Source organism: Ctenocephalides felis, unplaced genomic scaffold (genome assembly GCF_003426905.1).
Source record: "Ctenocephalides felis isolate EL2017-DRISC unplaced genomic scaffold, ASM342690v1 CF-g0.4_SCAFFOLD_01170, whole genome shotgun sequence".
In the NCBI taxonomy this organism is placed as follows: domain Eukaryota; kingdom Metazoa; phylum Arthropoda; class Insecta; order Siphonaptera; family Pulicidae; genus Ctenocephalides; species Ctenocephalides felis.
This window is the reverse complement of record NW_020537324.1, coordinates 48,996,557-49,008,899: the sequence shown is the minus strand read 5'-3', so window position 1 is coordinate 49,008,899 and position 12,343 is coordinate 48,996,557. Positions and strand designations below refer to the sequence as shown.

At 26.7% G+C, this 12,343-nt stretch overlaps 1 protein-coding gene across 1 annotated transcript; it reads right to left on the bottom strand.

Moving 5' to 3' along the window:
* Positions 1 to 521: 521 nt before the first annotated feature.
* LOC113367342 lies at positions 522 to 5,430 on the bottom strand. Its single transcript, XM_026608953.1, has 2 exons — positions 5,212 to 5,430; positions 522 to 851 (listed from the first exon to the last, which is right to left on the bottom strand). The coding sequence occupies exons 1-2, from the start codon at positions 5,428 to 5,430 to the stop codon at positions 522 to 524; spliced, it is 549 nt and encodes a 182-aa protein (XP_026464738.1).
* Between the last annotated feature and the right edge of the window lie 6,913 nt (positions 5,431 to 12,343).

Genomic DNA, 12,343 nt, shown 5'->3' with positions numbered 1-12,343 from the left:
CAAATATGGAAATGATACTATCATTTTTTAGATATTTGTTGGTTGCGCGAGAAACATATAGAGGGTAATAAAATTTGTAATTTTTTAAACTTTAATTTTATTCTGCAATCTATATATATTTGTATTTAGCAGAGAATGCTTACGAGTTGTTTACAATTAATTGTTTACAAATTAGTATACCCTCAGTAGCGTAGAGCTAATATAATAAAAAACACTAAAGACAAAAGGGGAAACAAATGAAATGTAGTAAATTGAATATTTGTAAATTGAACTACATAATTATTGATAGCATGGTATAAAAAAACATTTGATCAACTTAATTACTTATAGAGTGTAGTTTTCATCAGTCTGTCTTCTATCTATCAACGTAGAAATACTGATAGTCTGACATGAGAAAACATAAGAAGATGAAAACTGAAAATCATGACACGAAAAAAAAATGTAATGAAAATTAAGTTAGAAACAAGGCAAGAACGTGCCTGTTGTCTATAATAATAATAATTATTATTATTTATATTAATTTAACATTTTAACAATACACACCTGGATTGTTGAGTTTGTTCATCCACCACTGGAAATAGCTGTCTTACAGCCGAATTTGGCCTTAAAATATTTGATGTCGTATATAAAGTACTGCCACCTCCGACTAAACGGTAATTTCCAAGTGCGTTATCAACAGATGATTCTTCTGCCGTCCTTTCTTCTTCAACCTGGTTGTCGTTCAGGTTCGATGAAGTCTCGTCATCGCGGTCCTCGGATGTTCCATGGAGGGTATTGTCATTTTCTTCGAAAAATCGAACTGATCTACGACTTGCATTATCGTCATCGGAACAAAAACTAGTAGCATCCTCCTGAATTACATAAAACATATAATTATATAAATAAAAACATAAAATTATCTGAGAAATTTCTAATGAAATAACGCATTACTATAGTATTGATGTATAAGTTCGGTTACTTTTAAGGCGACTCTAAACAAATGAACCAATAAGTAAATAAATAAGTAATTTTTTTCATGAAAATGTTTGTGTATACTTAATATTTCATTGCTTCAGAGACAATTTATGGCTAAACAATGATGAATAAACTACTAATATTTGTTATTATGCATTACATTGTATAAATATTAGAAGCAAACTAAAATAAATTTTACAATGTTAAATTACTTTATCAATACAATACAAATTTTAACTAGCTGTAAGTGGAATTCTGTCTTGAGGCAATTATGGCATCGTGTCTTAAGGCAAATTGCTGGAACTTCCCGTTGAATACTGATATATAATATAAATAATAAAATAAAATCTGAAATATTTTCGATATACAAAAAACTAAAAAAAAAAAAAAAATGGGACAAAATTTTTTTTTTCCAAAATCAATTATTTTGTTAAGACAAGCTGAAAGTTCTTTGAATCATTTAAATCGGACGCTTAGTTCTCTCAAAAACTGCAATTTTTTACATATTTAGCTCCGTATCTTTGAAATGGCTGGGCCTGCTTTTGCCAAAAACTAATAAACACTTCTCCCAATCGTTACTAATTGAATGTTTTTTAGATCATTCAAATCGGATACTCCGTTCTCTCAAAAATTCGATTTCTATTTTCTGCACTCTTTGCTCCGTATCTCCGAACCGGCTGGACCTGCCTTTGCCAAAAACTAATCAGCTCTTTTCCCTATCAATAGGAATCGAATGTTTTTTGAACCATTCAAATCGGTTGATCCGTGCGTCCTAAAACGTGACTGGAAATTTGTATCCATACATACATACACACACACACACACACACATCCATTTTTTCTGAGGTATGCCAAAACGTTCAGAAACCTTCAAAATGTCGAGAAATGTAAAAATTTTCAATTCCGATTTTCGGCCCATTACAATAACTTACCCTACGGGAAGTTAATAATAGCATTTATTTTTTATGATCTATTATATAAATAACCTTCCATAAAATTTTCAAATTTTAGATTCAAGATAAAATATATCAGTATTTAAAATAATGACATTGCACATACACACACAATTACATTGAATTGAATTTTGAATAAACTTTCTTTGATTTGGCTAATTTGACTTGATTAATAATATAATTTGATAACAAAGTTTTTATTTTAGAATATATAATTTGCATTCATGAATTAATATTAAGAACATAATATTTTAATGAATTTATACAAATACGTATTATATTAGGTATGATGAATTATGATGAAGATAAACAATAATCTGAGCGATATTTCCGATATAATATTATTTTATGTATGTATTGTTTTCATATTTTGTTCTAAAATAATTATTATGTATAATAATATTTATATGTATGTTTATAATTGTATTTTTTTAAATGAATAAATAAGCATCAAAATTTTATACTGAATGTTTTCTGAATAAAATGAAAAGATCATATTTTAAATCTGATCATAAATATGCAACTCATATATTTTCATTTTATATTGACAAATTATCCAATATTTTAATTATTGTGATATCCTATACAACATGTATGTAAAAACATTTTTTTAAATAAAGTTATTTTTAAATTCAAATTTATGGAATCATGATAAATTTAATAGATCACACAGTGTGATAATATAAAGCGTCACCTATTAAATAGTGTGAATCACACTATTTAATAGGTGACCATATTTTTTTAGCTCTCCATAAAATCTCCGAATAGTAGAATCAGGATAAAATATATCTTCATTTAAAATGATTATATTACGTACATACACGATCATCACACACACTTACATTGAATTGAGTTTTGAATAAACTTTCTTTGATTTGGCTAATTTGACTTATTAATAATATAATTTGATAACAAAGTTTTAGAATATTTAATTCGCATCCATGAATTAAATTATGAAGAGAATATTTTAATGAATTTATACTAATGCGTATTATATTACGTATTAAGATTTATGATGAAGATAAACAATAATATGAACGATATTCTCGATATAATATTATTTTACGTATGTATTGTTTTCATATTTTGTTCTAAAATAATTATTATGTATAATAAAATTTATGTGTGTGTTTATAATTGTATTTTTTTAATGAATAAATGATCATCAAAATTACATTCTGGATGTTATATTATATTATATAAAATGAAGAGATAATATTTTAAACCTGATCAACTCATATATTTTCATATTATATTGAAAAATTGAACAAAATTTTAATGATTGTGCTACCCTATACTACATGTATATGAAATCTTTTTTTTAATTAAGTTATTTTCCAATTTAAATTTATGGAATCATGATAAATTTATTAGATCACGCTATTTAATAGGTGACCATATTTTTTAAATTGAAACCGGGACAGCAATTTTTAATTATGAAAATCCGTGACTGATGGTGTTTTAGTTAAGGTAATAACAAATGCTATTTAAGGATATAATAAAAAAACAGTTTTCCTATATTAATATTTTTTTAATGAGAATTGCGGACTTTTAGTGAGAACTTTATTATTCTATTAAATGGAATATTTCTTTATATATGATATTATATTATACCTTATATTTTTCAATCTAAATGTTTTCTTCGCTTTTGATCCTTGTATAAAAATCTATCCAATTTTCTTCATAATTAATTTGACAAAAATAATATTTGTTCATTTTTTTACAATTTTTGTTAATTTGCCTATTAGTTTTCGAAATAACCGGAAAGAAAGATTTAAATTCGGGACAAATATTATTTTTAGACAAACCCGGGATACAAGGTAGCAATCTGGGACTGTACCAGCCAAACCGAGACGTATGGTCATCTTACATTTAAAAGAAATAAAATGGAGAGGCTACTTTATGATACACTTATTCAACTGCTTTCAAAAAGCAATTAATATATGAAGCATTAATATTTGGTAGTTGTAGTTAATTTAGCGAATAATATGCGACATTTTTTATATGCTTTCAATCTATATCAATTTTTTGAACATATATAATATATATAATTTATTTAAGAGTTTTTATATATATTTTTTTGTTTTAAAAAATAGTGGAGTAAATTTTGAATTTTTTTAAAAAAACGCTTTTATTTTTTTTTCATCACCACAAAAAGTTAAAAAATGACAAATCTATAATAAAAATACGATAAAATAAATAAAAATATAGATTTTTCAAAGCGCAATATTGAAACGTATTTTTTCATATAAAAGCTTTAATCGGTTATCATTCTAACAAGATAACCATCAGGTTTACTCTTCTGGGATTTTGATGAAACTTAGCATAGTTGTAGAGTTGGCTGTCAAACCGAACACCTTTAAATATTAGAGTCCTATGAGAAGTGGTTTAATTAAAAGAAATTAAATAAAAATGTGTCGAGATAGCCGAGTGGTTGCCGCGCTTACTTTCCCAAATGTCTATGTAACACAACAGCCAAATGTCTATGTAACACAGCAGCATTTTTAAAGTGTGCTTACTGCAATACATTTTTATTTTTTTCATGCTTTTATGATAAATATCATCCAGCAAATTATAAGCCTTGAAGTTTTTATTTTATATTATTATTTATTTATGTTTGATATTTTGATAGATTAATTTAAACAGATATCATTTATAAAAAATATTTTATTTTATTTTATTTTATCAATATGCATTGCAAATATATTTATTTTCAGAATGCTTTCATAAATATCTACTATTTATAAATTTCACATATTTGTGTAGTACATGTAACAAATTAATAATTATTATTATAATATTTAACCAAATAGATGTAAAAATAAATAAAAAAAATATTCTGGCGGAATTCGAACTGGCGACTATGAGCCTAGGCCTCGAACAAAAAGTTGAGAATAAGCGCCGCAACCACTCGGCTATCTCGGCACATAGATATGAAGCGCAACGCGCGGAGATATAGGGCCTAGCGCATTATTCGCAGTTTTAATCAATTTTTATTTAATTTTTTTAATTAAACTGCTTCTAGGGACTCTAATATTTAAAGGTGTTCGGTTTGACAACCAACTCTACAACTATGCGAAGTTTCATCAAAATCCCAGAAGAGTAAACCTGATGGTTATCTTGTAAGAAGTTTTTCTCCGTATTTCGAATCAGCTCCGAAATCAATCAAATATATTTTTTACTGGTAGATACTATATAACAAATTATGATACATATATATGATACATACACACACACACACACATATATATATATATATATATATATATATATATATATGTAATTATATTATTATATAAACATACCTGTGGTAAATCGCTGGTGCTTTTCCACAGCCTTCCACCTTTCAATATTCCATTCAACGAAGCAGCCACTGCATCCACGTTCGATGTAACATTCGCCGCTCCTGATGAATTCATCGTGGACGAATCCGTAACATCAGCCCCAGCAGCAGCGGTAGAGTTCCTATTGCCTGCATCTGCGGAGGCCTCTCGGACTATTCGCCTCTCGGTAACTGCGGTCATTGTGACTGTTTCAACAATATAGCGCTTTGATTTAGTTTCTAGAAAAGAACAACGTCCGCAGACAAAAATACCCTTCGTTAGGTACAAGTCTCGACGTAATCTTTCTACTTAAGAAATTAACCATTTGAAAAAGACTTTAACGAAAATGTAACTAAGCATGATATCAAAAGTAACAAAAGAAATATTTCGTGATAATAAATAGTAAGGTGCGTGCGCACAATAAAGCTAATAGGCAGTAAAGCATAAATGGTAAAAAGTAATTTCTATAAATGCTCCAACATTTTTTTACGGCCCTTTATCACGTTGAAGAGGGATTTAAACAGTACAAGTAACGCACTAAATCCTGATAAGAAATTTTAAACGTAATATATTTAATATTTTGTCTTTTTCTGTTTCAAATTTATCTATGTACATGTTTCTATAATGCCACAATATTTTTTATTTACAGCATTTATAAGTAAATACACACTAGTATGAAATTAGTGGCTCTAAAACAATAAAAAATAGAATAAAGATCAAATGATAATTTTAATAATGATATAATATTTTCATTATGTATATATTTTTCACAAATATGATTTGTTTTTTTTCGCTGTAATTGAAAAATGACTGGTTTATTATAATATAGATCAATTTCCTGTAAGACTAACTGAGAAATTTTAACTGTAATACTAACTGAGATCTACAAGAATATAATTTGCTTAATTCAATAATCATGTCAATACAATTTTCGATAGATTTATAAACTAGTTGGTTTGGTATGTAGCCTTGAGGCAAGTTACATGAACTTTCCGATATGTTTACTTAATCAATAAAAAATAAATTAATTTATGAGTCATTAAAAGTATTCCGAGTGGATTTATTACACAAAATTGAAAACGAACGAACACTTTGAGTATTTGAGTATTTTCTAAAAACAAATTTTCAAAAATCAATCGTTTTTATAATAGAGCCAGTTTTTTGTAAGACTTTAATTGTTTAGTATGTTCATTAAGACCCAGTACTATCATCGTTATACCAAGTAAATCCTCTAATTGTAATAATAAAAAATGTCAAAATTATTTCTCAAACTATGATAAATTTTTAAAATTATACTACTTGTCGTAAGGCCGTAATATTTCAGTAAGTTTTATAAGACCCTGATATATATCGCCAAAAAAATACCATAAAAAATGGGCTTAAATTTTTTTTTCAACAGTTAATTACAAAAAGACGGCTCGGTAGATTTTCACCTAAAACTAATCAGTAGCATTCCCAACGAATATCTTTCGAACAGTTTTTGATTTTTTAAAATCGATTCGGTAGTTTGAGCTTAAATGTGGCAGATCGTCTCACGTAACTGACAAACGATAGTCCTCATTGAGATACATCAAATGGCTTTTAAATTTCTGAAATCGGTTCAGGCGTTTCTGAGAAAACGTTGATCAAAGGTCTAATTTTGACAAATGCCAAAAGAACGATACTAATTTTTGCAAACTTTGATGAATTTTTAAAGCTAAACGAGTTGTCGTAGGGCCGTAATATTTTAGTATGATCTAGAAGACTATGGTATCTACTGTCAAAATAATAATAATAAAAATCGCCGATTTTTTTTTAAACTTTATTACAAGAAAACGGCCCGGCCGATGTTTACCAAAAACTAATCAGCACGATTCCCAACCAATATCTTTCGAACGGTTTTTGAATTTTCAAAATCGATTAAGAATTGCGGACTAAAACGTGGACTAAAAATTTTTCACTTTTCTGCGATTTACAAAGAAACGGCTTGGCCGATCGTCACACAAAACTGGGAAACGCTAGCCCTCATCGAAATACATCAAATGGCTTTTAAATTTTTGAAATCGGTCCAACCGTTTTTGAGAAAAAGACGATTTACGACAAAAAATCTGTTCACATACACGCACATACACACATACACATACTTTTTCCAAATTTGGTCTCATTCGATTTAGAATGGCTTGAAACGTCGAGAAAACATAAAATTGGCAATTCGGATTTTTTTATGAAAACATAAGCTTCTCCTTCGGGAAGTTAATGACATGGTTGTCAAGAAGAGTAAAAAACATAATTTAAGATAGGACCCAAAAGAAAGAAAGGTAAAGTATGTTTTTACGAACAAGTTTACATTATTGCATTGAGACAATAACATGATCCGTAGACCGCATTGCTTTTAAAGAGTCAAAAGTAAGATATTTTGTTTGATTTCTTCATTCGATACAGGAGCAACCATTCATATGTAAACTCATAGAGATTTTGAATTTTTAGGAAAAATAATAATGATAGCAAAATTTAAAATATCATGAAGTCGATGTAAATGCAGTTATAATTAAACCGTAAATTCATTCTAAGCACATTGAAAATATTATGTTTAATTTCAAAGCGAGAGCAAAATTATTTACAAACACACAGTAAATTGTTTGCATTGCTTTCCAAGTCTATTGGTCACTATTTACTAACAGAAGTATAAAGAAATTGTTCGCATAGCAACATTATATCGTCATATATATTTTACTTCAACTAGTACCTATATGAAACCCTCCAGGGACCAAAGTCATCAATTTAAAATATAATTACATGAAAAATGAATTTCATATCATTTTTATGGTTTGACATATTAGAAAGAAGTCTTATTCAAACGTTAGTGAACTGCTAATAAAGATATAATTTTGATAGTATTATAATGTACACAATTTATATAAAGCATATAATTATCGAGTTAAATGGTGGGAAGAGGATAAAACTCAGATCAAAGTCAGTGTAAAGTAGATGTAATTTTCATGGTGTGAGAAAGTTTTATTTTACATCATTATCGGTTTTTATTTTCATTTTTATAAAAATATAAATATTTTTAACAATGAAATGTGTAATATTCTTGTTGTCTCGCAGTAGAATGAATCGACTTGGCAGATTTGGTTCGATTTTTTTGGAAATCATTTCTATAAGATTAGTTTTTGTTTTAATATACGTAATCAACTAAAGTTTAAACTTGGAAGTTTTTATAGAAGCTTTCGATGTTAAATTAAATGATCTTTGAATTATATTAATGGTGCAAAGGTGTCACAAATTTACTTTACCATAAAGAACAATATTGGATTTTCTCTCGATAAATCAATATTGATCTTATTTGCTCTTCCAGTTGTTCATGTATCCGTGACTCCCATTTAATACAAATGCAGATAGATATTATTGAGTTATTAAGCTGAAGAGGTGGATTGTTATGATGTTTTAGCCTAACAATTTTAGGTAATGAGATTAGTAAATATTGATTTTGATATTGCATTTTGAAACCCATAACTCAAGTACAGACAAATAATTTTGAACCAGCTAATTAGCATTTGCAATATCTGCATAATTTGGAACATAGTTATGCCATATAATAGACATATTTATGTTTGAAGCTTGTTCGAATAAACGAATTTTGAGATTTAAGGGCAATGTTATAGTAAGGCTGGGTTACGTGTCATTTTTCATATAAAATGATACCAAAAATTGTCAAAATACTGGGTGGTTGTTGTGCTGTCAAGCGTTTAAATATAAAGCCTAAACTAGAAATCACTCAAAGGTAAAAAAAAATCGCACCTTTCCCATGTGTCTTAATAACATATGAGTGAAGTTACATTTAAATACATAGCATTTTGACAGTTATTAGTACCATCTTAAATAAACAGATAACATTGCATAACATTTTGGTCTATTTTACGGCAGAATTATCCCCGTAATTTAGATAATTCAAATGTTTTTCTGAAATCAGTCTCTATAGGATTGTGTCTTTTTAGTTTCTATGATAAATGGTATTTGTATTATAAACGTCATTATAATGTATTTATATTGGTATTGTACATGGTACTAGTATTATATGGTATTATAATATATTTACATAAAATTGAAAGTGTTCGTTTAGTGTTTTTCAAATATTATAAATAGAAACTGTGTAAATAATAGTATTCTTTTTTAAGATTATTTGCTAGTTTTTTGATGGTTGAAATGAAAAATTTAAGTTAAACTTAAAAAAACATTGTATCCAAGCAATTCAAGTCTTTTTATAAATATTCGTATTTGGTTTTATAAATATTCAATATTAACTTGGAGTAATAAATGTTAAATTGTCTTAATACTGCAAATCATTTTTCCTTTTTATATCACATTTTAACATCTATGCAACATTAAAGTACTTATACCTACATAATTTCGTAATATATGAAAAATAGCTGGTTTTGCTTGATAAAAAAATTAAATTACTTGATGTAACACTTTTTTTTATTTTTTATCAATTATATGTGGTACATCGATTTAGAAAATTTACAGTTGCTATTATTTTCATCAATCACATTAGTCAATATAAATTCGCATTATTTGCAAAAAAAATTCAATACATTTCCATTTCTTGAAATGAAACTAGTTTAACACTCTCTCTAATGATGTTAATTATCATAATAATATATTAATAACAAGAGTAAATCATTAGTAGAAATTGAAGTAGAATAGCTGTTACAATTTGTGATGTGAAATGATATTAAATGAACTTTCACAAAATAATAATAAAGATTCCCAACGGGAAAGTGAAACGCATTTAACACCGTTATATTTATATATTTTTTAATAAAGAACATTGAAGAGATGTAATATTAAGCTTACAAAGTCTATTTACGGTTTGATGTTTCATTATTATATAATGATTAATAAAATGTATTTTAAGTTTAATTACTTGCGCTAATTTACACAAATTGCTATGTTATTTTTAAAAATATCATATCCAAGGTAATTAAGTATATAATAAAACATTAATTAATTTATAAGAAATGATTAATATTTTCTTTCTTGCACACCCATATACAACCCACGCGTATTTTAGTTGAATGTCAGAGGTTATGGACTGTTAATGAAAACCTTTCTCAAAAGTAACATAACACATATCTGTTTTCCTGCTGATTAAATTATATTTTAAAAAATAATTCTGATAGAATTTTTGCATAGAAGATCCAAAATTTATCAATATGAAATATATGTGAGAATACTTTTATAGAACATGTAACTAGAAGGATAGCAATGGGCTTATTGTAGCAAAAAGTAGTAACAGACGTTTTTCAATAGGCATTACATTATTATTATCAACTCACTTTAAATTTTATATATCTCATTTCACTCTTTGATAATGTGTTACAATTATTGTGATTGGTAAATTGTTTAGATAGTTGTCTGTTAATAATTTAAGATAATTACACCTGATGTTACTTGAAACAAAGCCTTGGGGCTAAAAAATTGGATATAGAATTTTAGTTCACGTTGACTTATGATAACAAATTATATGACAGAACACTATGTTTTATTTGTATTAATTATAGCTTGCATTGATGTACGAAAATAATTACTTAGAAACAAGGCGATATTCTTAAGTAAAGAATTATCAGACGCATTATTGTATTTTGGTGGTTGGTAGAAAAACCAGCTCAAAATACAGAGTAAATTGTTACATCGCACTTTTTCTAAAAAATAATTAATTGTGAAATAATAGTTTTCAAAATGACTAGTTTTTAATTTTCAAGGTTTAATTTTAGCAATTTATATAAATATTTCAAACATATAAAAATGTTAAATATTTAAAATATAAAAAAATGTTTTAAAAACTCATCATTTGTATAACCGTTCTACTTCATTCGAATTAAAATTTTATTATTACTATAATATTTTATAATAAAATTTCAAAGCTTTTAATCTAATAGTTGAAACATGATTGAAGTTAGCCTTCTTATAAAAATTTCGTAAATTCATTTGTACTAAAGTCAAAATTTTGTTTATAGCTTCACAAAAAATACCATAATATATTATAAAGATTGACTTTTTGAAATATTATTGACATTTGAATATAGTACCTAATTACAATCTAATAAACAAATCAAGAAGCTTGATAGACAAAATTTCTGTTCAAAATTAAAAACTGAACTTCACAAAAATGCGAAATATTTTAACTTTGACAATATTACGAAACGCCAAGCACAATAAGGAGAAATATTTTAATTTGCAACCTGGAATTCAGTCCCATACTACATAATCTAAATTAATTATTCTTATCATAATTAAGTCATCTCAAATTCAATTCTCAGCGTGAGATAGTACCGTACCGATCTAAATAAGCAACCAGCAGAAAGATAGAGATAATTTATATCGAAATATTATTGTAATTAATACAAAAGCTAATAGACTTGGAGGAATCTGCAGTTAATTTTGATATTAGTTAGTAATACAGTAGGTGATAGTTTGCGCTGATATATGATATACGTATGTCTACAGCTACACATATCAATCTAAATGAAAATCGTATATCTACTGTATTATTTTTACTTAACTTAAATTTTTACTTAATCGCGTGTGATCCTTACGCGCACTTTTTTTTGCTCTTAGTGAGACTTTCATAGTATTTCTAGATAGTAAAGATCAAAAGTAGATAATAAATAGATAATAGTTTTGAAATAATGATGTCTAACAAAAAAAGAAGACTACATACCAATAGCCAGAAGAAATAAGTAAAAACGTGCAGAATTGTTTAAAAATTTCAAATTCAAATAATACGTAAAATATTTAATAATAAACTTTAATAGTTATAGTTATAAATCTATTAAACAAAATCGATATCGGGTTAATAAGAAGACAAGGGATTTATGACTCACGAAAGTTTGAAAACCTATTCTCTAGATAGCATAATTTGTGAAGTCAGGAATTCAATTTTAATGAAATATTGGAAGAATATCATTGTGAATTTTTATGCGCATATTATTAAAAATCTTCTGCACGAACTAATTGATTAAGTAATGTTTTAATTTTGTGCTTGATAAAAATTGCATTACTAGATATGAACATTAAAAAAAAAAACATATTTAAATTTCAATATTACAAGTTTAAACCGAACTTCATAAAA